At 36.7% G+C, this 27936-nt stretch overlaps 1 protein-coding gene across 1 annotated transcript in view; it reads left to right on the top strand.

Moving 5' to 3' along the window:
• The window catches only part of PRUNE2 (prune homolog 2 (Drosophila)), a 114256-nt gene that overhangs the window by 23708 nt on the left and 62612 nt on the right, over positions 1 to 27936 (top strand). The window contains exons 3-7 of the mRNA XM_009994978.1: positions 2411 to 2515; positions 2973 to 3175; positions 4481 to 4644; positions 12024 to 12176; positions 14699 to 14793. Coding sequence (XP_009993280.1) covers positions 2411 to 2515; positions 2973 to 3175; positions 4481 to 4644; positions 12024 to 12176; positions 14699 to 14793 — 720 coding nt within the window. The remainder of the gene's footprint in view (positions 1 to 2410; positions 2516 to 2972; positions 3176 to 4480; positions 4645 to 12023; positions 12177 to 14698; positions 14794 to 27936) is intronic.

Below are 27936 nucleotides of genomic sequence, written 5' to 3' on the forward strand. Positions count from 1 at the left end.
GAAAGAGTTGACAGTAGCTAGTAGGTTACCTTGGCTGCATATTTGTCTTAGGCAGAAACATTCTGGAAGAAACGAGCATTTGTTTGCAGAGCGAGTAGGTTAACAGCCTGACACGGAAGCACAGCACTTTTAAGCTGCTTATGTCAAATTAAAAACTCAGTTTAGTAAGCTCCATCTCAGAGTGTCTCTTAAGTTCTTGAGAACAGTGCAAGGAGATGGCCTGCTCTTCCACAGTCTGTTCTGGTTCATATGTGTTGATGAAGTTCTGGTGTGCTTGAGTTAAAAAATTAGCCCTCAGGTGGCTAGTTGACCTGTTTGGATTCCAAAAAGATGATCTCCAGTGCCTTCTTGCTCTGCTGTGTTCTTTTCTTATTCTGCTTTTTCTAGACATTCTTTTCTAATTTATTCAGAATTCAAATGCAAGGTTCAGAAATTTTCAGCCTTGGAATTCTTCAGTTTTTAATGAAATTATTCTGTCTCCATTTCTGAAGAGGTAATAAAAGGGGAGGCATGATAGCACATAAAGAGGGTGTCTTGTTTTGTTGTTGTGGTTTTTCTTTTTTTAGAAATGTGAATCCATCTTTTCCTTTTAAGCAACTATTAAGGGGGGGTTTTCCATCTTTGGTACTTCTCCTCCTGCATGATTTTCTACAGGTTTTAGTACTGTAGTGTATACCTGTGTAACGAGGCTACAGCTGACATGTGCGTCTGACAGCTACATCTAACACATGAGTTCTAAAAACAGGCGTGCAGATTTTAGTGCCTAAGAGATCGAAGACAACACAGAAGATGTCTTAATTTTTTTGAAGAAAACACTCAAGTACCTGATGGCTGACATTCATCACTGAAACTCAAATGACTGTTGAGGATCCTTGCTAGTTCTGTATGGCGTAGTGTTTTCTAGAATATGAGCAACAGGAAGCAAGTAGTTTTATAGGTACAGAATATGTAGATATACAGCAGCATCAGATGCCTTGAAATTTTTATATTGTTGTTTGCACTGGATTCCTAGAGGTGTTAACTTCGTAGATTTAATAGTCAGTTTATCAGTTCATTCAGTGTCCTTATTTTTCAAGGCTGAGTAATATGCTATGCAGTTTTGATGAACCTAAAGAAACAGACTTCTATACATGGAATAATACTTAAAAGGGATGAGCTCATGAACTTTATAATGATTGAGGATAATGTACTAATTATACACTATGGTAGTTGTGGTAGCCCTATTTGGACACCTCTGAGTCAAAATCAGAGGAGTTGTCTCTAAGGGTGGCCTTATAGTAGGCATGTGTTACCAACCAATTTTTCACCATGAGGACAATCAAACATTGGAAAAGTCTCTCAAGGGAAGTGGTAGATTCCCCCACATTGGACAGGGTGCTGAGCCATCTCATATAAACTATAGTAGTACCTAGAAAGGTTGGACCAGATGATCCTTAAGGTCCCTTCAAACCTGGCATTCTATGGTTCTACGATTCTATGATACACTTCTTTTGAAAGATTAAACCTCTAATTAAAAATAAATCCTAATTCAAAATAATAATAAAAAGTACATCATCAACAACAGATGTTTAATTACCAATGTTTCATTCTGAGACATCTACCTAAGCATCAGTCAGGTATTTATTTTAAATTAGGAAGCATCTCATTAGAAGAAAATAAACTGGATTGTTTCTGTGCAGCTACCTTAATATGAATGGTATACACAAGAAAAAAAATCACCTTACATTTTGTTTGTGGAATTGTGAAGAAGGCAGACATTTCCCTGCAATATTTTCCTTCTACTTTCCTTCCTTCTTTTCATGGTATTTGTAAGGGTCCTCATTTTCTTACGAAGAAATGAAGAACAATCAGAGTTCCCTTTGTGAGTGATGACAACTCAAAGCCCCCAGAGCTGCATTTGGTGTATCCAGCTTCTGAAGAGTCAGGGTGAAAGGCATTTACTTTGTCTGGTTACTTATTTTAGCCAAGCAAAGAAGAAGGGGAAAATTAAAATGTACTGTGTATGTGAAAATACAATGTACTGTGTATAGTTTGCTGTGTCTGTTTTCACACTCTTTGGGGCTGCTTTGATGGCTATACTTGTGAGGTATTTTCAAAAGCTTTTTCCCTGTGTACATGAAGCATCTTATCTGTTACTTGGCTGCCAAAGCAACTTCTCTCAAATTAGCTCTGCTTCGGGTTCTAAACCGTCGTCTCTTATGAAATTCAAATTTCTTGGCAGTCTTGGGAGCTGTGAAGCCAAGGAAATGTCTGATCCAACAGTCAGTGTATTCCTTCAGACAATGGCAAAAAGCACTACAGCTGAGGACGTTACCTAATATTTAAATAGTCTTTTGAAGTGTCTTGGTAATGGGGCTTTAGTTTTTCTCATTGCTGCCACTCATTGTTGTTGTTTTCTAATGTGTTACAGAACAGAAGCAAACACCTGGAGAAAATCCATGTTGTTCTTGGGAATAAATCCTGTGATTTGGATTCGCTCATTTCTACTCTGGCCTATGCCTACTTTCTAGACAAGGTAATGGAAAAAATGGAATAAGTGGTCTCAACTCATTTGTACCAGGTTCTTATTGTTAAGTTAATTAAAACTTAATGTAAAAACACTATTCTGGACAACCATTTTGTTACAATCAGAGGTGATATTTTAAAATAAAAACAATATACATTTATTTCCATTAAAAAATGAATGAGTGGGTATTAGGTTGCTTATTAAATAACAGCAAAAAATCACCCCTGTACATCATTCTTACTCCTTTCTCCTTCCTAGTATCCCAGTGATGCTGTAGAAGGCAAACAGAGATATAGAAGAACAAGAAAAAAAGCAAAATATGTTTATTTTAAAAAATAAGTAAAAGGGAAAAAAATCAAACAAAAATTCAGGATTGTTTCTGATTGTTCACTCTGTTAAAACATCTTCCTAATAAAAAAGAGGTCTTATTTTATGCAACTCTGCCAAATTCACACCTATCTTACAGGTCAGTCCTCCTGATGTTCTTTGCTTACCTGTGTTGAATATACCAAGAAGAGATTTTAAGTACTTCACAGAGACAAGATTTATACTTGAGGAGCTGAATATCCCGGAGTCATTTCATATCTTCCGAGATGAAATCAATTTGCACCAGCTGAATGCTGAAGGGAAATTGTCTTTAACACTTATAAACATCAACATGCTGACAAGGTATGTACAACAAGATGGCTTATGTGGTTTAAGCTGTTTTAGAAATTGTAGTTTACTTTTTTTCTTCAATAATATTGGTATTGCTATGTTAACACAGACCAAAAAAGAGGAAGCTAAAATACATGTTGTCTCCCATTATGTCCCACAAATATAACAAACTAAACAGTCACCTTTCCATCACTTTTAATGGAATTCACTTTTTAAAAAAACTTGTATTTTCACATGGCTTAGATTAGGTATTTTAATTTAGTTTTAATAGTCTAGAAAATTCCTGTAACTGGTAAATAAGAGGTTAATTTTTTTTTTCCCTGCTTCACAGGTAGTGTCTGTTAGTCATTAACACTCTCACATTGGTTTGAAGATGGCCAGCACACTTGCATATGTTCTGTTAAGATGGCTGCTAGATTATTGCAGTCCTTAGAAACTACAGCATTTTTCTCAAAATATCAGCAGTGCCAGAGGCTTAGAGTTGCTCAGTGTAAAACCACAGTCCATATACCCATGGTTTAGAGGGAATATTTACAAGTCCATGGTTAATCTTTTATAGGGAGTCTCTTTATAATGATCTGACTGTCTTTCCTAGAGTGAAGGATGCTGTTTACTTCCAGCTCCCTTTAGAGCCTCATTTAGGATAAGTAACATGCTGTTGTGCTATGGCCCCATTCTCCTCTGAGGGGTTTGTAGATTAGAATAAAAGTAAGAAAAGTCTAAAATTAGAGAATGCATAAATCTCATTGTTATTGACTGTTTAACAGTTCATTATTCTCTTTTTGAAAATAAAAATTATCCATAAGATTTACTTTTTGTTTATTGCTGTCCCTTCCTGTGTTTCTTCCTTCTAAAGAATTATGATTACTGTTTTATATTATTAAATATAGTTTGGCTTTGTTATTGCTGTTTTAAGCAGAAACATGAAGTGTCTAAATGCAACAAAAAGATCTTTTGTAAGTTGCCAAAATATCCAATGGGGAGATTAAAAAAACTCCCCCTATATTAAGAGTGTTATTTTCAGTACATGTAGAAATATTTTTTCAAAATATTAATTTTTAACTATTTTGATAACGGAAGTGTAAACATTTGAGTCTTAGCATTGTATCAAGAAGTAAAACCACTGCGAAGATCTAATTAAAGAAATTACAGTTTTAGGACTTCATTGTGACATTCTTTGGCTTTATAGCAGACTTCAAGTAGCAATAACAACAGTGTTATAGACTGGAATAAATAAATTTTTAAAAGTGCTGTTTTACTGGGTTTTCTAACCAGCTAGAAAGAAAAATCCATATAATTTTTAAATTTGCTTGATAGTGAGGATAAAAGTTTGGAATCAGCTGTTGTTAAAGTCATCAATCCAGATGAGCAATGTGACGGAAGCCTGGAGTTACAAGCATCTTCTTCCTCTTTAGTAGTAAAAGAGATTCTTCAAGAGGCACCAGAGTTAATCACTCAGCAACTGGCTTATCTCCTCAGAGGTGAGAGATTACTCTTTATATTAAATACTGAAATATTTAATGGAGTGTTTCTGAATCTGCTCATGCAGACAGAGTGTGATCCATTCTTTGGTTAACAATCCCTTTAAAGACCACAGGAAGCTTCATAAAAGAAGCAGGGAGTAAAGAGTTTGTTAAAGAGTAACATTATATTGAATATTAAAAATGTGCATTTAAAAATAGGCATGAGAGGTCTTTGCTGTATCACTAGAGAAGAATATTAAATGGGGCTGTCGACACACCAGCTGGGTAGCTGGAAAAGCTGTGCAGTTTGTCGATTCCAGGGGCTGTGCAGCGCTGCCAGTTCGGCTCAGCCTGCCTGTGGACAACAATATGGATTGGAATCTAATATTTACAGTTAAAGCTTCTCCCAGTGACGGTACCTCTTTACAGAATGATACTTCAGTGGTGTGGTGCAAAACTTTTGCTGCTTAAAAATGCTGTAACCTGTCAATCTTCATGGCACCCTCGATTTCTTTTGTATTACATGCCCAGTAGAGGCAGAAATGTTTTCATATCTGTCTTTACCATTCATAATTTGTGTTAGTTTCCTCGCTTTATTTTCTGCAGCAGAATTCTTCAGTTGGAAGTAAAACTGGGGTTGAAAGGAAGTAATTTTTTCTTTTGAGTTATTTAATGAATTTTAATAGTGTTTAATGAATTTTAAAGGTTTTAGATTTTAATTGTGCAGCCGTGAAATGCCCTTTTAAGAAATTACTGTGGGCATGTTTAATGAAGATTATGAAAACTTGCCTACATGTATATTTCAGAAGCTACTGGAGTCTTCACTGTGATAACTAATCATCTTAGAACCATAAAACGGTTTGGGTTGGAAGGGACCTTAAAGATCAGCTAATTCCAAGGGCCATGTCCTACTAGATCAGGCTGCTCCAAGCCCCATCCAAACTGTCCTTGAACACTTCCAGGGAGGGGGGGCCACAACTTCCGTGGGCAACCTGTGCCAGTGTCTCATAGCCTTCATAGAGAAACGTTTCTTGCTAATGTCTAGTCTAAATCTACCTTCTTCCTTTTTGAAGTCATTACCCCTGGCCAACCCCAACTCTCTCAGCCTATCTTCATGGGAGAGGAGTTCCAGCCCTCTGATCATTTTAGTGGCCCTCCTCTGGACTTGCTCCAGCAGGTCCATGTCCTTCCTGTGTTGGGGCCAATGTTCTGATGTTCTAATTAAAAGAGATACTTTTTAAAAATTATTTTTTCTTTTCACGTAACACAGCATTTAGCTCCATCTTTTACTACCTTTCCATGCTAATAAGCTCTAGTGAACCAGCCATGAAATATATTTGTAAGCTCCAAATTTCTGTTTAGTAGCTGTCCAGGAATTTAGGCAAATGACCAAGCATAATAATTGCTTTTGGAGGGAGAACCAGAAAGATGTTTGGGGATCTCTCAGGGTACCTGCTTGGTGGTGGAAAACGGCCAAGAGGCCGTGCTCAGTGTAATGAACAAGAACGTGTTCAAGTAGTATTCATGGTTTTAAGTGTCTGCATGTTTTGGCTCTCTAGTCAGTATCCAAGGTAAAATAAAGTGCTTTTATTAGAGAAATATTGGGAATGTTGGCATTAGAGTCAGCACTTCCAGTTTTGAGGGAGATAGTAGCTTTCTTCATTTTGATTACTGTGTTTGGTAGCACATATTTGAGGAACTTAGTGGACATAGGAGTTCCTGCATACCTTCTCTTGCATGGTATGAGAAGTGATTGACAAACCATAAACAACACAACACAGCTGCACTTACAACTTAATGGTTTTCTGCTTCTCCCCCCAGCACAGTTCACACATACAGAAGGCCAGCCAATACAGTGAGTCTGTGGCACTCTTAAAATAGAAAGGGTTTTTGGTACTTAAGAACCTTCCATTGCAAATTCAGAAGATCCAGTAAATCCCATTACTGGTTTGGGAATATATTAAAAAAACCCCACAATCCTGTATATGGTTTGGAAGAAGCAGTGGCAGCTTCATTTTTACTACCTATGAATGTGTGTGTAGATGCTCACAGGGTGGCCAGTCTCTCTGGTTGCACTCCACAAGTGTACAGCCAGTAAGAGGCTCTATTTTTTTTTTTTTCCTATATTGTTATCTTACTGCCAACCTTAATCTGTATATTGTTAGTATGTGTGCATTTTAGGGGGAGTTAGAACAGAAGACCAAGGTGGAAGTCAAAGTGCTAAGAATTAGGATTTTATTTTCATAAACCAGCGGAGAGATCTCAACATCTGGGTCTCTGAGCTGGGAACTAATCTTTCATTCTCTGGCTTTCCAGGGAGTATTTTGCTAGAAGACTTGTAAGATGATACAAATACCTCATGTTTTAATAATTGTCACATAGTGGCTGTGACAGTTTTGTTTGTTGCCTCTTTTTCAAACATTTTTTCTCACAGTCTATTATCAATTTTTTATTTTAATAACAAAGGCAGATGTTTATAACGTGCCATATTTCCACTTAGAAAAATTACACCTGCTCTTCTATGTTAAAAAAAAAAAAAAAAAAAAAAAAGTCAAGAGAAATGACTTTTTTTGTGAAACTGAGCATTATTGATTTAGGCAGTTTAAGACTTTTTTCAGCTGAATGCTTTCCTGATATCTTTGTCTCCCCGGCAGACATGCCCTTGGGCTTTGAACAGAGCCTGCTTGGAGAGTCAGGGTGTTGTACAGCCATATTTGCCTTAAGTTAGCTAAGCTTGTGCTGTCCCTGGATTTGTGCCAGAAGCAAACTGTTATGGAACCTGCCAGAGTCTTGAGCCTGTATTATTTTATTTCCCCAGAGATGTTTACAAAGGGACTGTTGCCAAACTCAAGATCCATTAAACTGCTGAATCATTGCATTTTCTGTTGCAGCCAGCTGGCAAGGATGTGATTCCAAGCACTCACTGTCAGGTACCTTGGGTCAGTGTACTCTCAAAAATGCCTCCTTATGTTTATTTGTATAAGGCCTTGAAGGATGCCACAAGGTGCAGACTGCAACATGTAAATAGAGACAGATTTACAGCAAGGGCATCAGCTTTTTTTTTTTTTTTTTAAATGTGAATCTTCTTTTTCTAGCTATGAACTGCATCTTTTTGTGCCCTTTTGGGGCAGTCTGTCTCTCAGTAGAGAAGATTAGTTTGTTATTCTAGCCACCCAGACAAATGTTAAGAAATTTCCTTTTAAGGATTTTGGGAATGATGCCTGATTTTTTTTTTTTTTTGTTATGTCTTGTACATCCATCAGATGATTCACATGTTCCTTAATTGGTTCATCCTTAATATATATGCCAGGATTAAAGAAACATTTTCAAGTGCACCAAATGCTGCACTTATTTGTACTGATACTTTTGGTTTTATGTATGAAAACTGTTTTCTTGGATGCAGAGCTTCCCTCCTTCCCTTCCTTTACCCCTGCCCCAGCTACATTTAATTCCAGCTTTGTGGCTTTCCTGTTAATTACAATGAAGACTTGAGTCTGTTTTACAGTTTTGGTTTGTGGGTTTTTTTGGGAGTGGGAAGTGTTGAAGTATACTTTCCATGAGGGACAGTAGGCTTTCATCTTTTCCCTGTCCTTTATTATTCCAGGTCATGGAACAAAGCCTCAACAGGATAAATGCCTATATTTTCATTGTACTGTTTCTCTCAGTCATAAACTTATAATTCAGGAGATGCTTGTGCTGTTCTTAATGTTTTCCCAGAACGACTTCTGCCTTCATTAGATGATGTTTAATATTAATGAACAGCAATTGCTTTTGGCAAAACAAGGGCTTCACTTCCAAACTGCTTTGCAAAAGGAATAAAATGCACATTGTTTTTAAGAGTCCTAGCCTATTTTCTAGTGACCTTTGCTTAGGAAAAAAATATCTGTAATTTAGTGTGATGTACACAAGAAATAATATTGAATCTTGTATTACCTATTATATATTTCATTGTTCTGTTCTTGTCAGCAGACAGAGCAGCCTCCATTATGCTTTCAGAAACCCTGGGGGGGCTTGCACCAGCACTTAGTAAAATCTGCAGGAGATTTCTGAGCCCATGTATCTCTCTTACATCACATACTTAGAGGAGAGCACATGACTCAATGGACAACTGACCTGTGACCAAGGAAAAGTACCTGGAGTGAGCTGTTTTTCTAAACTATCAGGAATCTTAACCCTCGCAGGGATGCTGTAGGTGCCTGAGGGAGAAGATGCGTGACTTTCTATCCCACTGATTAATGCAGTATTAAAGAATGAAGAAAGAATAGATGTTGATCTTGGGACTTGCTGACACCCTATTAATTTGAGAAAGATAATCTGTCTTTCTTCCTGGTAGAAAGGTTAGCAATTGTAAGCACTACAGTATTGGTGTGGTAAGTAGGAAAAGTAGCCTTTTAAAAGATGCCTTTCAAAGCTTTTCTAAGATGTCTTCCTGTGATGAGGCATTATTTCAGTCTGACTGCATTCCATGTCCTAGGCAATCTTTCCATTTCTTTTTGTTTGGGTAATAAAGAAATAAAAGACTCTTCTTTCCTCAACTCCTTTCCTGTCTTGTCTCCTCATATCCCTTTACTTTGTTCTACAAGGGCTGGGCTCTATCAGGCCTGGAGTTACTCAGTTTCATTTGACAGTCCAGCCCTAAACTTTACAGTAGAAACTGCCTGTGCTGGATGGCAATATTACCTGTTTGAAGTACTGATGTAGAGCAAAGGTTATTGAAATAATCCATTTCATTTTATTTAGTGGTTTGGGAATTGTTTGAGGAGCAAGAAAAAATAATTTTCCTTAAATTCTGAGCCTCAGAAACTGTCTTCATTTGACCTCCTCTTTGGTGGAGCCTTTATTACGTTTTAGGAGGGACATAGTTCTGCATTTGTCTTATAGCTTATGGAAATCAAGGACTGATGGGATAAAATCAGTGGTGTAGTTATTGCTTAATTCACAATCAATCCTGTAATTAGGCTGGAATGATTTGTGATTTATGGAGCTAAAATTAAGCAGAAGTTGCTGACCTGACTGAACTCACTACATAGTAGATATTTCTATGTAAGTAGGCAGACAATGAAGCTTACATCACATTGACCTCAAAACTGATGAGTTTGATTAGATACAGGACTCATACCTCTCGTTTGCTGTATTTTTCAGTGTGTTTGTGTTAAAATTTTTTTTTCTAGGTCTTCCCAAATACTCTTTCCCCTGAAGCACACACAGCTGTGGTATGAATTTTACACATTGTGTTTCTGAGTACCTCTGCAGATGGACAGGCTGCCTGGGAAGCTGTATGGCACATGAAACAGCCTCTCTCCCATAGGAAATTGTGTGATGAATTTGAGAATGCATTGTTGGTCCAGTACTCCATTTCCCTTGTGTGTGCTTGAGCTATTTCCTTGTCTGCTCCTGGAGGAAGAAGAGGGTACTGAAAAAGAAGAAGCTTGCTGTTACTAAAATAATTTATGCAATCTGGTCCCTGAATTGCCATTTGTAATTCATGCAGCCTGGTCCCTGAGTTATCATTTATCCAGGTGCACCTCTGTGTGGGCTGGGGATTTGCTGTGGGCCATCTAACTCATTCTGGTCACTGCCCTTCCCAAGGTATGGACACAAATATGTAACGTGGGAACTGTTATCTGGTTAGAAGTGGCAGCAACAGATAGTTACATGAATTATCGTAGAGACTGCTGACTGAGAAACTTGCTTCAAATAGCAGGGACTGAAAGATAGCCTTTTCTAATTTATGTGGATATCTTGGGTGCTTTATATATCAGTTATTTACCTCTAGTCATCTGAAATCTGCTTGCTTGTGAAGTCATGTTTTGTGTACCCAAATTTACAAATGACAGTCTGGATCAATATACGTGATTTTCATGCAGTCTGTATTTCTTTGGTATTTTAATGCTATGAAACAGAACAGGAACATTGTCTTAAAGTGGCAATAAGACTGATCAAGAAAGTGAACTGAGAATTACAAGAATACTGGCAGTTACAGGATCTGTAACAGAAGCACATAATGGAATTTAATGTATGTGAATCTCCAGAAATCAGCATCTGATGGGGAACAGCTTTTGGCTTATTAAGCACTACTTAGTATTTAGTCCACACAGGATTTGTCTAATAAAGAAGTGTACACTTAGTATGTAAATTTTTATTATTTTTTTTCTTTGCAAATGCTTTATGAATTTTGAATACATGCTTTTTTTTATCTTATGTGATAACAGTGTAGGAGAAAAATGGATACCTACTAGATGTTTGGGTGCTAGCCAGTCTAGTGAGATTGAGGATTTCTGTGTCCATGTTTTTTCTTTTCCTCTCTTGGCTCTGTGCTGAAGACTAAATATTTTGGCTTACAGTAACTTATACCATTGTATCTATTTGCTCATTGACCTAGCGTGATGCAATGCAATCATACACTTGTTTTAAATCCCTAGGCACAGTATAGCAATAAATAATTTCAGTGCTGAAGTAAAAGATTTTATTATCCTTAACGTCAGAGGAATAATTGGAAGTGGAAGTGTGAATTTATAAACGAGATCCCAGTCTTCAGGGAATGAAAGTGTGACTTTAAACGTTGAACCATCGGGAATGTTTCACATCCAGGATGGCAAGCATATGTGCAGCACATAATTGTCCAAAAAGACCTCAAACGAATCTCTTTATTGTCAGAGCATAGAATTTTTGATGAAGTTATTTAATGGATAATTTTTCTCTTTAATTTTAAAATTGAATGCCTTCTTTTTGGGGGATGAATGTTCTGTGCTTTTTCATTATGTTAATTGACGAGGAATAAGCTGGATTCACTTACCTCAAATGACTTTAGTATTATCTAGTCCAGCCACCCTGCCATATACATACAGGGACATCTTTCACTAGATCAAGTTTCTTGAAGCCCCATCCAATCTGACCTTGAACACTTCCAGGGATGGGTCATCCACAGCTTCTCTTGCCATCCCCATGGTAAAGAAATTCTTCTTTGTGGCCTTTGTAGCAGTTCATTGACACATCTGTAGAAGGAATGTCAGCAGCATGGATTTACTGTTTCCGAACATACCAGCACTCGGTCTAATGTTTAGAGAGAGGAACAAGTGCTGGTGTGCCCCAGCCTGCTACTGGCCACCCTGCAGAGCTCTGTTGGACATGCAGAAGCACACTGCACCCTGTGGTGGCACTGGGACCAGCTGTAGCATAGACCTAGACAAGCCGCACAGGTCACATTTTAGAAACTGCCTTTGGGTTGGGAGGGTGTTTCTGTGTGAAAAGAATGCAATAGTTAATTCAGTGAACTTGTCAATGGAAAGAAATGCCAGAAAGAAAAGGGCCTGGATGACGATACAGTAAGCATTATTGTTTCTGTAGTACCTCTGCTGTTTACAGGAGGCACTGGTTTTTGTTTTTTGATGTTTCAGGAAGCATTCTCTTCAAGTGCATGTCTTTGGAGGCTGGCAGAATTACAGAGCAGCAGGAGAAATTACTGTCAATCCTAGAGGAAAAGTTTCCTGATCTTCCTCCACGAGAAGAAATTATCTCAGTTCTCCAGGAGACTCAGTTTAACCCACAAGGTAGTGCAACTTGCTTCCATTTTTCACGCCTTTTATGAGTTTAGTTATGTGATTGTATCACATAACACGGTCCATTGTGTGGGGTGAAAATAGTTGCAGCATGGGCAGCATGCACTTCAGGGACAGTTACATGTGATATATTTAATTTTAAATTAAGTGACTCATGGAATTATGATTTCTGTTGATGAACTACTAAATTCCTAAATAAACTTATTTCTTTTACAGATAAAGTAAACAATAATTTATGCCATATATTGCTTTTACAAGTGTTTGCTAGTCAAGAATTGGTGTTATTGAAGTACAGGTGTACAATCAATTGATATGTTGGCCCAAGTGCAGAAATTATGCTACAATTACCTGCATGATGTGGGAGTAGATTTTCTCTTTGGAACCTTCCCAGATTTATATAGGGTTCTGTACAGGTGGAATTAGTTTGACTTTAGACTAAGGTTAAGGAAGCAGTGGGAAAATTGCTGTTTTTCTGTTCCTTCTGCTAGAAATAGCTGAACGCATTTGTCATTTTTTCAGTGATCAAAAGTGGGAATGTTTGAACCCAAAATTTGGTAGCAGGCTTTCAAAGGGATGCCTGAAGAAAATGGTTGCAATAACTCTAGAACATTTTTGCTTTGTTAAATGATGTTTGCTACCAAGTTCTTACCAAAGAGTGAGTATTGAATTACTGACATACTTTCTTTAGGTGTATCAGCCAAGCACAGAGTCCATGCAGACTTGTAGTTTTTTGGGGTTTTTTTTTGCATTCTCTACCTCCCCATCTGCAGAACCCTCTCATCTGAATTCAGACCATCAACCTCAGACAGCTGCTCTGGCTGATAGTTCAGGACAGAATCTGAGGTGCTGCTTTAGTTGCTCTTTGTTTCAGAGAAGTTGCAGACTAAATCACTTCAGGGCTAAAAATCTTCACATAGTTCTGTGAAGTTCCTCCAGACGTTAGTCAAGGACTCATAGGTCAGAACTGAACTGAATGGAGCCCACATTGGAAAGACCCAGTGAAAGGGGCTTTTACAGGACTAAGTTCTTAGTTCTGCCAGTGGCTGGGGAAGATGGTTTGTCACGTACTTGGCCCATGAAGCTTACCTTAATATCCAACACAAAACTTGGACATAATGGGTTCTGTCTGCGTAGCACTGATTGCCAAAAATTTGTATATGCTACATGAGGAGGGTAAATGCCATAAACTTGTGGGGTTGGTTTTTTTTTGTCTCAGAGTTGTTGTTTGTTGTGCATTACGTATTTAGCACTCCATATATTCATATGGCATTTGTTTTTATTAAGATGCTGTTGAGTTTCTGAAGTCCTTCAAAAGCACTAACCTCTTCTGAAATTTTACCTTATGTACCTGTTATTTCAGGTGATATTAGGACAAATCAGCCAAAAAAATTATCAGACAGATATAATGAGTTATTGATCTGAATTCATGAATAGGTTTGTTATTTGAGACACAGTGGACTATAGCCCACCAGAAGTCTACATGTTACCTATAAATATTTTTCAAAGGACAGATGTGTAAATATAACAAATATGTGAACATCAGCCAGTTCATCTTGTCATTAGATGGAATGCAGTAGCTGAACTTTATACAAGAACACTAATGAGAGGATTAGTTTGCTTTTCCTAAATTGATATTTGGCTCTCTATTAAAAATAACTTATGCAAACATTTTTTGGATGTTATGCTGCTAAGTTTTAAAAGTCTGTGGACATTTTAGTTGTCATTCTGCAATGAAGTAGCTGGCTTGCACATTTGTTATCACATTTGTTTTTGTGTGTGTAATAAAACCATGTGTGTGATAAATGCTACACATGATACATATTTCTGTTGAGAGTATCTACAGCATTTTAGACATCTTTCATTAGAGAAACTTAGTTGTGGATTTTCAATACATTGTGTTCAACATGTCTGGTTGCAATGCAAAGCAATTCCAATTTTACACTGTTGTTGCTGATGATAATAAGTACTTCAGATTCTATGGTATGTAAACATCTAGTTGGTTCTTTCACGATTTGATGTACATAAGAAGAACCTGTTTGTGTTGGTATCAGTTTGTAAGGAAGGACAAAAGGTTGAATGACTTCGTGTTTACAAAATATCTTATGTGCTTTGCTTCTGAATATTTTATAGATACTGTAGTATTGTATATGCTCTTTTCAGTATATTACCCAGTCAAGAGGTGGTTCACATTAGACTATAGGAATATTCATATATTTGTCGTCAACTGGAATTCAGTGTGTTTAAAAAATGTGTTTGCACACCTTAACTGCAGGAGACTTCTTCCTCCTTTGCTCCTTGTGCCCCTACTCCCCTTTAATTTCTTCCTTGCTTAGAAAATCCTTCTAGAAACATTAAGCACTGAAATATCAATGTTGTTTTTAATTTTCTCATAGGATGTCCTAAAATGCAGAAGGCTCAACATAAAGTCTAAGCTGTGCTTTTAATTTATGTTGCTGCATCTGGTCAGCTCTACATACCTGTATGTGTTTAAATCCCTTTCTCTTCTCCAACAGGTGTAAGTATTGAGGAGGTTATGCTGAAGGATCTCAAGGAGATTTCAGATGGAGAAATCAAAGTAGCAGTTACCACTGTGTACATGACACTGGAGGTAAGAGGAAACCTAAGGTAGTTGATAACAGCTCTATTGCATACAGAGGTGTCTCTTTAGCATAGACTTTGAGACAGTTGTCTTCTCAAAATTATGTATAAGCAGAATTTTCAGTGGTTTAATTAACTTTGAGAGAAATGACTCTGCTGTCTTGGGTGTGTGTCATGAAGAGTGGAAGTGTTGCAGCTCAACAACTCGAGCTCTGATTTCAAACAGAGTTTCACAATAGTAAAGGCAGAGATTTGTTAGTCTGGTATTCTAACAAATGTCACACCTCAGTAGCACATTCTCTAATGATTCCACACTTTCTTTATCTCAAATTTTACAGATCTTAATTGAAAGTAGATTCTAAAAAAATTCTCTGTTCTTGAGAGGGTAGAAGTTCTTTTTAGGAAAGTCTTGACCTGGAGCTAAGTTTCTTTCTCTTCTCTACTGCTAATTCGTTATGTTAAATCAATAAATATTTTCCTCAGTTTCCCCTCTGTAGATTACTGTGGACATGAGCACTGCAAATGGGTACAGTGCTCTGACATGTAGGACACATGGAGGTACAATCCTGTTCTCCGCTTTTTCTTGAAGAAAGACATGAATGCAAAAATCCTAGTACTATTGATGTCAGTGCTTTATTTGTGTGTACACAGGGATATCAGTCACCAGTATGTGATTTACATCTATTGTCAGTTGCCTTACCAGTTGTCAACTCACTGATTTTTGAGTGTCTTGATAATAAAGAATCTTTCAGATATTAAAGGAATTGACGGTGTTTGCCTTAGTGATAAAGGGAGACTTTCCATAAAAGTCTATATGCAGATTTGCATTTATTTGGATGCATAACTACCTTTGGTTCTAGGATTCCTGGATTTAGGTGGCATCAAAGCTGTCAGTTAAAATCAGACCTGTGTCTCCAGTGACTGGCTGCCAGACCACATGCTACTTGGATTTCATCAGCATAGCAGCATTTTTTCAAGACAGTGACAAAAGTGACAGACCCTAGATCAGAGATATTTTTTTTTTGTCTTTGCTGGAAAGTTTCCCCAAAACATAATAATGAGTACTCACAGGAATTGTAGCAAAATGTAGTGCATGCATCACAGTTAATTTCTGTTATGTTATACCCTGAGAGTATATTTCATTTGTTCTCTGCTGGAATTCTTTTGGAAATGAGAAATATATTTTCAATGTGGCTTTCTGTGAAAGGCTTTTTCCTGAGGAATGGATATTTCCTTTGTAAATTGAACTCTGATCTCTGCCTTCTGAAGTCTAGTGCACCAGAAGGACCCTCCAGGTTTTATAAGTCTTGAGGCTGATGATATTGTAGCTTCATAACATGTTAATTGAACTGTGTCCTTAATATTTTAATTAGAATCATGTCATAGAATCATAGAATCATTGAATGGTTTAGGTGGAAGGAACCTTAAAGATCATCTAGTTCCCATGCCCCTGCCATGGGCAGGGACACCTCCCACTAGATCAGGTTGCTCCAAGCCCCATCCAAGCTGGCCTTGAACACTTCTGGGGAAGGGCAATCCACAAGTTCCCTGGAAAACCTGTTCCAGTGTCTCACCACCCTCATTGAGAAAAATTTCTTGCTAATGTCTAATCTAAATCTGGCCTTTTCGGTTTTAAAGCCATTACCTCTCATCACTCCATGCCCTTGTCAAAAGTCCCTCCCCAGCTTTTCTGTAGCCCCTTCAGGTAGTGGAAGGCCTCTCTGTAAGGTCTCCCCATAGCCTTTTCTTCTCCAGGCTGAAAACCGCTACTCTTAACTTGTCTTCATAGTAGATAGGCTCTAGCCCTCAGACCATATTTGTGGCTCTCCTCTGGACTCACTTCAGCATCTCCATGCCCTTCTTAGGTTGATTCATGATAATTTATTCTAACTGCTCACATGACTTGCAGTAACTTAGGAAGACATAAAATCAAGTTTCTCCAGGGCAGGCAACGGAACACAAGGCAAATAGTTTATGGTTGTCTGCTACTGACTAGTACAGGCAAGGGAATACATATGTTCTGAAGTCTGACCAGTTTGTTGAAGTTCTTGTTGATGTTATTGGCCATGGTATCTGAATATTTCACAGAGACAGCTTTGAGGTTGGAGAGGTTGTGTAATCTTTTAGTACTGAAGGGTTGGAGCCACCTCTGTGTGGGTGCCAACCAGGAGGTTTAGAGAAAATGCCAAAACCTCAAGGGAGGTTGCTGTCACCAATGCAGGAGTCCCAAGAAGGTGACCTTCAAGTGCCTGCTGGCACAGTGCCAGGAGAAAGTCCTGGCTCCTGCAACAACTTTCCTCTTTGTCACTCTGTGTCTCAGAGAAACTCACAGTAGCTTCTTTCAGCAACAGTAACTTAGGAAATTTAGACATGTCTGGGCACAGGGCGGATCTGCTTCCCAATGAATAAATAGTTTGATACCAGCGAGGCAGTTTAATTTTCTGGCGATTTTGTAGTAACTAGTATAGCGTGCAACTATGTTACTAACTTTGACAATTTCGTTTGTATGTTATAAAAAGGAATGTTTTTAATACTTCTATAAAGCAAATCAAGAATCTGTCTAAGATGGAGTGTGTCAAACAAGTGCTAGGTAGACTGTTGAACTATTGCAAACAGTTAAGTGAGATTACATGTTTGTTTGAAGATTTGAACTTTTGGTGTTTGTAATGACTGGGCCATAGTGATGTATTTGGGAACATTTTCTTGCAGTATACATATAAACACATTTAAATGGCATCAGATTGGTACATGGATTTGCTTTTGATGCTAAAAACAGAAGAAGAAAACCCCAAGTAAACATGTTAACATTTAATCTTCCAGTAATGGAACTGAAAACAAAATTCTCAGCAACTTACAATAGCAGTGCGGTTCAGAGATATTTTTCTGATGCCTGTTGTGAGAAGTTAGGGTATGTAAAATAAATGATGTATGGAGCTGTAGGAATGCGACTTTTGCAGACTACCTTATGTCTAAGGAACATTAAACATAGGGTTCTCGTTTAGCAAATAAATAACCATTCATTTCGATGGCTGCATAGTCTGGACTTTTGTGCATATTTTTGCAAAGATGAGACGAGGCCATTAGGGATTTAATATAAAATAAATCGCCAAGGGGTCTTCTTGTAGTCCTAGTCTTTCTGCCACATGGTGTGTCACTAATGTGCATAAATGGGCTTAAATGAATTTGTTATCTGTATTACATTTGCAGTATGTATATATTTATATATTATTTTTTAATTGTGTTTAAAAATAAAACATTAAATACATCATTTCTGAGAGCTGAAAACATACAATTTGTAAATAAAACAACCTTAATTAAAGTCTTAAAATGTCAGTATGTGAGATCTGCCAGTTGGAAAATGTACAACATATGTAGTACACAAAGCTTGAACATACTTTAATTTCCTTTTTTAGAAGTATTAGGCCCCTTCCAGAAGATATTGTGAGGATGATACAACTTAGTTCCCCTACACAGTGGGTTGCATCTCCATGTATTCATGTAGGATGTCAAGCAGGGTGTTCATTATGGCTCCTTGCAATATGAGAAAACTGTAAACTTGTAAAACCAGCCAAGGCCATTATATTTATCAGTCCAGTTTGGCCACTGCTTAAAACATTAAATATTAATTTATTCAACTGTCATAGTTCTGTCATAACTCACAGAAAACCTGAAGAGTCAGAGACTTTGTAGTTGCAGTATCTCTTTAGGAATGCACGAGGTCTACAGTGGTATCAGGTTTGCAATGGTATGTATGTTGGATTTCAGTTAATTTTGGTCTCTGAAGAAATTGGGTAGACTTCATTGGTTCTAATTTGTGTGACATCTGGCCTAAATTTGGCCCATGCTACTTTTTATGATTTTGCCTTTACAGGTTTTCTTCAATCTTGGTTCAAAGGTGAATTAACAAATACAATATATGAGAATTAGTAAAGGAATAAGCATAGACATTAGATTAATATACTAACATCACAGTAAAAATGTGCTTATGTTTACAAGTACATTGTTCAAGAAGATGAAGCTTATTTTTGTTTGTATCATTTATGAAATGTTGTTTTTTTAAAATATTTTTTTAAATGAAATACAGCTGTATAATATACACTATCAGCTAAATAAAATGCTGTCATCTGCAGTATCATTATTGGACTGCATTCCTGACTTCTACAAAGCTGACTAATTTATCATTTGTGTACTCTCCTAGTTCTTGCCAGTAGTATCTCAGCTCAGCTGTTCATGGGGCATAGACACTGACGGCGGGAGGTGCTGTTTTGAGAAATGTTCAGCATAAAAAGAGATTTTCTATGAAATACAAATAGGTTTTTTGGTTTGTTTTTGGTTTAAATTTCAATGTTAAACCCAACTTGGAGATTTAATGTTTTAAAATGTGGCCATACTGTTTGATAACTGATAATTGATAGGAACTGATAATAGTTAAAGATAAAACCAGTATGAATATTACAGAAAAATTAAATTTTATTTTCTGCTGTTTGTTTTTTTCATTGCTGTTGTGTGGGAAACAACTGAATTAGAACATTAAACTGTTGATGCATGATTATGGTATAATTCCAGTTACAAGTTTAGGTTTGCTGGTGTTAGTGTTGCAGACTACAGAAGACAGCAATTCAGTCAACAGGAGGTAATAGGGATACATGGTATTTCTAAGCAAATGTCTGTCTTGGTGACTGCTTTTGTATTTTTCAGTTTTTTACATTAAAAAAAATCAAAGCAAAACCATGAACCACATTTAAAATCATACAATATTTGCTTAGAATAGTGATTTTTTTGATGCAGAAAACCAACAAAATATGTCTACTCTGTCTTGAAATATTAATTTTATTCGATCTGTTTGGCAAAGCATGTGCTTAAAGCACCTTCTGAACTGTAGTGTAAGTGAATCCATAACACTTGTAAACATTACAATAGCCTGTGTTTTTAACATACCCCATTGAATTTTATGCCTTATGCTACATTCCAGAAGCCTAGCCCAGAAGTTACTGGGTTTTTTCAGGTGTAGGAACATCCTGGAATTGTTAATTAGTCGGATGAAGTGCTCTGTAAGATTTTTCAGCGATTATGTTCTCTGGTTAGATGATGACAGGGAAGATCTTTCTTTTGACTCTGTGAAACTGGGTATGCTCTCAGGCTTACCCAAGTCAAGGGTTGTGTCTTATTGAAAACTTCAGGGCTTATTTCATTTTGTATACATTTTGATATGTTTAATTTATAAAGCAGGGATCAAAACCACAAATTTATTCAAGTTGAAACCCCTCAGCCACTATTCAAGTAGTCAAATTCAGAGTAGATAACTAAGAACTTCCTCTGTCCTTCTCTTTCTCTCTCTTTCTCTCTCTCTCTTTCTCTCTCTTTCTCTCTCTTTCTCTCTCTTTCTTTCTTTCTCTCTTTCTCTCTCTTTCTCTCTCTTTCTCTCTCTTTCTCTCTCTTTCTCTCTCTTTCTCTCTCTTTCTCTCTCTTTCTCTCTCTTTCTCTCTCTCTTTACATTGTTTTACATTGTTTTGTTCTGAAAAGATTGTAGTCTCTACCTAAATAGTATTAGCAGGATACTTTGTTAACATTTGCTATTAAATGAGACTTTCTAAATAAAGGAACTACAGATATTTCAGGAACAAAAAAGTGATTTTCCTTTCACATCTCTCAGTTGAGTATTTGCCATATGGGTTGCTCAGCATCACACTCTCAGCAGGTCTAAATTATGGAAAACACACAGAGAGCAAAAGGAAAACAAGAAAAAAAAAAAGGCAATGGAAATTTTAATATTCTCTCCCCACCCATTTTGTGAACACTGACCATGTTCAGGTTCAGCCCATACAGTTGTGGCATTTAGTTTAGTATGAATGTATTTGCTATTCTGCTGGGAGGCTGCGAGGACTAAAATGCTGCACTTTCCTTGCCATGTGGCTGAAGTGCTGGAGCTTGCATGGCAGTGCGTAAATTATCCCTTCCCTGCTCTGATCTGGCATGTTGACAGACCCCTCAGGGGTGTGCTCTCTCCATGAAGGGCAGTTGGTGAAAACATCGCTGCTCTTGCTGTGGCATGGGGAGCTTTAGCTTTTCCCTGGGCCTCCAGAAGGGCATCACCAGCTGAGTGAATATGTTGATGCTCTGGTCCACTGCTAGGGTTTGGAACAGGCAAAAAAAGAGAGAAAATAAAGAATTGTGTGGATTTATCTCGAGACTCACAGCCGTGGAAATCCACAGCATCAATATTTTGAAAACCTCCTGTCTCACAGGTGTTCTTACTGTTGCATATGTGCTTTCTTTTTCTCTGTGGGTTACCTTCTCCTTCTAGGGACTAATGCCGCCATAACTGTCCTTCAAGGACTCTGTAGAACTTGTTCAACCCCGCTCCTTAGCACCCCCGTGTGGAAAATCAGAGGAGAGCAACAGAAAGTATTAAGCATGTATCAGCAACCCGAGTGAGCACTCTTTCATCAGAGCTTCCAGGTACCAGTTTTACAGGTACAAACAGGCATATCTGAACAAAAGAAACTCCACTGCACAAAGAGAATTGGTCTGAGAAATTACTGCCATCACACAATTGTTATTGTAATTACAAACAGGAAATAACTACGGAAGAAAATGTTTTTAGAAAGCTGTGGTTTGAGTCCTGCCCCTCTGCCTTGTGGTCATACAAAATAGACCTTGGTAAAGCACATACTGTCCTTTCTGTCTGGAGGATTTTTGTGCCAGCAAGAAACCTGCACATTCCCATTCTAGATTTGAGGATTCAGCCAAATAACTGAGAACAGGTCCAGATTTAGAAGAAAGTGCAATAGTCCTTCATGGAACAATCATGAAATAATTTCCTTTAGGCAACAGTTTTTCTAAGTCTTAAAAAGGAAACACTGAATTTACAACACCTGCAGATGTTTAGTTCAGATAAATACAAAACTCTTTTTTTTTTTTTTTTGGAACCTGCTATATTTTTGTTTCAGAAAAATCACCACAGGTTGGCAGTAAGGTCTGCAAGTTGCATATTTATCTTGTTTATTAGCATTTGCAGTTGTGTTTGGTTTCCCTATGATTAGTCTTTCCAACTTAATTGGAATAGCCAGTTTTGTTTCTCTGCTTATTATTGGGTATTTTATCCTCCTGTAGTCTACTGCAGCTTGTTCATATTCTCCATGAACTAATCTGTAAATACTTGTAGATGAATAAATAGAAAATATTGGTTGTTTTATCATCTAGTATGCATTCTTCCTTCATGTATATCATTAGCCTAATTGTTTACAGTGTTCCAGTCAGTTACACTTACACAGATCCTCTGAGGTAATGGAGTTGTATTTTGTAGTCTAAACCAATATTTACTCAGAAGTCAAACCTCAGCCCCACTTCCTGTGGACTTCTAGTATGATCAGTGCAGCAGTAAAATCCAAAGTGACATTTTCAAGATGCCTGGGTGGATAGAACCATGAAAGCAGTCACTTTACTAATTCCTATTTATGCATCAAATCTGTGATTTAAATTTATGTGAATAACAGGCAGCTGAAGTCAGGTGCCACTGGTGGACTATTTTGGACTCTGTATTTTATACTTTAACTATTTTATGGAAGTGTTAGTGTATAGCATCTTCTCTCAAACAGTAATGGTTGGAAGTTTCAAGTAAATTAAGGGATGAGGAATCCTTTGTGTGCTGAGCAGCTGGTCATTGTGAACTAAAGTTCTGAACACATTTAAAGTGGAACTCAGTTTGGCTATGTTTTTTATCCCTTATTAAAGACTCAAAAAACAATCGTATTTTCAAATCACATTCTGCACAGCCAGTGATGTATCTGTGCTTGATGCCACTATTCTTCACAAAATAGGATAATAATGTTATCTGTTAACATAAAAGCAAAGTTTGACTCCATAGAAGCAGCTGGAAGTGGATAACCACAATATGCTTAAATCTCTTAGGAGCACACAGTTTGACATATACTGTTAAAACTTCCTTGTATTTAAGGATTCTCTTAAGCAAAATGCTTGTCCTGAGTCTCAGCTGGTGTGCATAAAGAAATATTCATTTCCCTGTGGTAACATGAAATTTTATTTTTTTACCTTTTTTATATGTATTTAATGGATTGAAACACTTTGAAGGAAAAAATATGCATACATTTCTGGTCCTAATCTAATTCAAAGGGGTTTTATAGCTCTTTCTTATGTTTTATGTATAGGTAAATTAGAAGGTTTTGTCTTGCCCAAGCTAGCAGGGAGCAGAAACAGTTCTCCATGACATGCAGGAGGATGATCAGTTGGGCAGTGACAAATGGATGTTTACTGGCTCGATACTGCAGGTCATTTGAAAAGGGGTTCTCAACAGCTTGCAGGAGGGTCCTGATGACAGCAGTATGTGCTGAAACTGACTACTTTTTACTTGCAAGTTGTGAGAGAGGGGTATATGAGCCTCCTAAGATATACTGGGTTTTTAGTGCCTTCAACTTCATTATAGTTTAAATTTTTTAAGTATGGTTATTACAATCGGAAGCAAATCTGTTTCCAGAACAGCTTATTCAGTGTATGATTTGGCTTAAGCTTTGCTATTGACTATGCAGATTTCAGAGCTGGAGAAGTATTAGTGGTGAAAAAAAACTGCTTTCAGATGTGGAGTGACTTCACATTGTCCATAGGATTTTCCAGAAGCAAGACACAGTCTGGTTTCCAGTGAGGGAACATATATTTGAAAGCAGATGAGTAGCAATGCTGTTATATCAGACGCATAGCTCAAGACACTATCTTGGATGGTACCTACAGTAAAATATTTTACTATTTAGGCAAAGCAGAATGAAGATCAACATGATGATGTATGTGGAAATAACAGCTTAATTCCACAGATGAAAGAAAACTAGAAACAAAAATGTCATGCAGATACAAAAGATATTTCACATTAGGTCTTAGTTTCATAATTACAGACAGTGAAGTTGAAGCTCTTCACAGAAGTCTTAGTGGTTTAGTTACAACGGGAAACTGCAGATTTTAGCAAAAAAAGAGCTTATTTAACAAAAAAAGAAAGAGGCTATTAGGTAGAAGCTTTGTTTTCCTGCATTAAAATCTGCATTAGTTTTATAGTATCTGTATAATGCTGTTTTTCTTGGTTTTAAAGATGCCCCACTGGTAAAGCTTTAAAAAAAATGATCTCTTGACCTCATGAAAAAGTTAGTTATTTTGAATGTTAAATGCAATTATATTGACATATGGTGATAATGTGATAAAGCGCAAGGGTTAAAGGTTGAAGGAACCATGGCTTGGCAATTAGCAATGTAAATGAAACATTCATTATCCAGCATGCTGAGAAGTTGATGAACTGTACAATAAATCTGATCCCAAGTCACTACTGAGATAACTCATTTCAGACATAACGGTATTTACTAGGGTCCTGGACATTGTTTTGCATTCTCTGATGAAATCTCTTGCTATATAGAATTTTTTTATTAATTATTTTCTAGTGAAATTAGCGAATACTAAAACTTCATGAGGCCCTAAGAAGTTCTCCAAATAATATAGAATGAAAAAAAGGATAAACATGCAAGACATTGAAACTTATCCTATCTGAAAATAAGTTTGTTTAGATGTATTGATGTATCTTCAGTGTATTGGTATGTTTCCAAAGTAAGTTGTCTCTAGTTACTTACATCAACTCATTTAAAGTCATTTTAATCTTCCAAGATATAATTGAAGTCATAATGTGACCAAATAAGTAGAATGCAAATTATATACTGTTGTACTTTCCATTTATACATAAACCAGGGTATTTTTACTGAGAACACACGTATAGACTTGTTCAAGAGATGATGCAGGGTATGTTTACTCAGTCTTTATAAGTTCCATGAAGATTAGAACTGAGTGTTATCAGGCACTATTACGCTTAACTGTACTTGTGTCTCTCTTAGAACAATGCTCAGTACCAGTAAAACCACAGCGAAATTTATGAAATTAATAACAGTGGTAGATTATCTCCCATTCATTAGACAGTCCTATGAACAGCTTAGGAGGAGTTCCTAATAATAAAATAATACTGCATAATTTGTCCAGTAAAAATAACTAAGGAGAAGTTAACAGAAGTTACAAGACACACAAATATGCACTAGCTTTCTTGACAATGAAACACAATAATTTTATGTTCAAGTGATTAGTGGAAACAGAGTATGTATTTGGTTTGTGTTAGAAAATGCTGAAGGTGTTTCTTCCTTTCAAAGGCTACCAATTTGTCATGACCTCAGGAAGTGATACATTTTATTTTCTGCTTCAGCTTTGCTCCATTTGGCATTGTTATAAATTTTGCATTACATTTATTTTACATAGATTTCCCACTGTGGAACAGACAAATTTCTTAGTATTGAGTCAAAACATTGGAGTACTTATAAACTCTGAGGGAGTACCACATCTCATGTAGTATTCATGCTACTTCTCTGAAATGTTATTCTTGTGGATCATTATGATTCGTGAAAAATCACAATAATTTATGATTTGAGCCAAAAACCCCTCAGTACTCCCTTAATCTTTTCCTCTATCTGAATCTGATGCACATAATTCTAACTTCACTCATCAGTGTCAGCACGAAATGTAGTATTTGTTCAGTAGTACAAGGCAATGTAATGCACTGTTCAGAAAAAGAGTTTAATAATATGTATTCTATATGGAAAACATATCATGGTATATTTGCATACTATTCTGTGCTACACTGAAAGTACAAACAATTTGTGAGGAAAACTCTAAAAGAGTGTTTGCTCCCCACTCTCCTTGCTTCATTTAGTAAACAGAAAACTTCAGAGAGTTAGCTTACCATGGTATGCATCCTGAAGTGCTGAAAATTGCTTTTGAGTAGGCACCTGTCAAGTACTTCGGATTTTAACTGAAACATTTCTTGGATCAGCATGGTATACAGGGTGGAGGAGGCAGCATATGTTGGAGATCCTGTGTAAAGCCTGTAAGACTGGCAATAATTAAATTTATTACTCTGAGTTCTTCCAATAGCAGCTTAAGCTCAAAAAAAGATGTCTTGGAGTAGTTGAGATGGCTGAATATTATATGTCCCCAAAATAGGTGGAAAACAGTTTTAATTGCTGAAGCTACTCTGTTTCTGCTGTGGTTGTGTCAGAGCATGGCTGTACTTTAAAACCTAAATTGTTGAAATTTAATATGAGTGAAGCACATCAGCCAGAATTCTTACTATAAAGACAGATCCAGGTGCTGTGCTCTGCCAGAACTGAGGCTGCTACTACTAAGTTAGTATAAAATTGTGAGGAAAATGTCATGAAGAAAATATTTAATTGCTCTTAAGCTGTATTTATATGAAGAGTTCCTTATTCAACTGCCTTGGAAATTTTTTTTGTCTATAACTTTTATTTCAGTGGCTGTTGCTGTGATTTTCTGTATCAGTGATATAAGCTAGAAGAGTTTGAAGCATAAATTCTAAAATATATAATAGGTCATCCTTGATCCAAAATTTAAATAAAAAATGACTACAAATAAGTGAATATGTTACATTTAGTATCTTTCTTTTCATAATACTTCACTGAAAAATCTCTAATCTAAATAAACTTGCTGAGCCACAGCTTATTTGTACTGTTTCTATTAATATAGAGAGTTCTGAACGACAGTATTTGTAGAGTCATATTTTTCTGACTACTTAATGATTGGCTGTACTGGATCAACCTGAATGGAATTGTGCAAGCAGCAGTGTGTATGTGTGTTTATATACTTACAAATGTATTATTTGACAATGTGCACACAGTTGAAATATGAAATAATCAGTATATACATAGATTATATACACCATCTATAAAATATTCAGTGCAATACAAAATACACATACATAGGATTTGTTTGAACAAGTTTATTTCTACAAGCAGCTCTAATTGTTGACAGAAGTTTAGACTTCATGTCTGAGTGTTGGATTTTCTAATTTTTAGGTATTTTCTTTAAGTACTGTGTTTTCAGCTTCTCACAGTTCTTTGAAGAGGTACAAGAGTTTTAAAATAAGGCTTCATCTCCCATCACAGTCTTCTTTCTCAATTTCTTAAGCTTCCTTTGCTATGTTTTTAGCTGACCTTGAAGCCAAAGGTGAAAAATCCACCAATCATTTGGTGTCATGACAACCCAAAACAAGTAAGCCAGAAGACTCTATAATCTTTCATGACATTCTAATATAGAGGCCACTTGTGACGATATGTCAGAATATGTTTAACTTGTTGCAAAGTGCTCAAACAAAACTTCTGGAAAGAAAATAAACAAGATGAAGGAAAAATAAGGCATTGGGAGATTCCTTGCAAACTAACATGAAGGTACCTATACAAACACTGTGTGCTTTTCAGACAAGGAATTTTTATTTTTATGGCATTTAACAAAATTACATAATATTGTGACATACAGGTAAGTTCTTAAAGCTCATACCCAAGTGGTTTCTTGGAGTTCCAAACCTGACAGATCTTTCTTCTAGGCATTTATGAATTTCTCAGTTAAAACCAACCAAAGATATTCAGTGGCATATCCATAGGCATGAGGTCCTCCTGTAAGATAGGAGTATCCTTGTAAATGGCAAAAATATCTGTCATGAATAAATATTTTTTCTTATGTTTTTTGTGGGTAGGCTCCAAAATCTCGCTGCTTGTTCTCAAAGAGTAATTCTCCCATCAACAAAATGGGATCATTCCAGTATGATGCTAGTTAGTTACTAGTAACTAGTAAGAATCAGGCTTGAAGTGATTTTGTCTGGGTTTTTTTATGCCAGCAGGTTTATAAATATCAGTTGTGGGTTTTGCAGTCTAGTCTCATTAGTGGATTTTTTTTCTAAGCCTAACTCTTCTGTAGCTGGTTAGAGAGAGAAAGTATTTGTATTTTACTTGATCATATTTAAATTGTGTTTTTCAATTGCTTTCTTCTTATCAGCTGCAAGGTCAGAACTAAATCTTAGCATAACTCTCTGCAAACACGGGGACAGACAATAGGCCTAAGACCATATGTCTTGGGAGGCTTTTATTAATGTTTAAGAACTGCTTCTTGCATGAAAACCTATGCCAATAGCTATGCTTTGCAGAAGAAGGGGGGGGGGAAAAAAAAAAAAGGAGTAACCCAAAAAGTAGTGTCAAGTGATGGTAAGGTATTCTTCCTTTAGTAAGTTTCCTGATTACTTGAGACAGCTTAGTGCTTATCAGGCCACAGA

The sequence above is a fragment of the Chaetura pelagica genome, unplaced genomic scaffold (genome assembly GCF_000747805.2).
Source record: "Chaetura pelagica isolate M959 unplaced genomic scaffold, ChaPel_1.0 scaffold330, whole genome shotgun sequence".
Classification (NCBI taxonomy): domain Eukaryota; kingdom Metazoa; phylum Chordata; class Aves; order Apodiformes; family Apodidae; genus Chaetura; species Chaetura pelagica.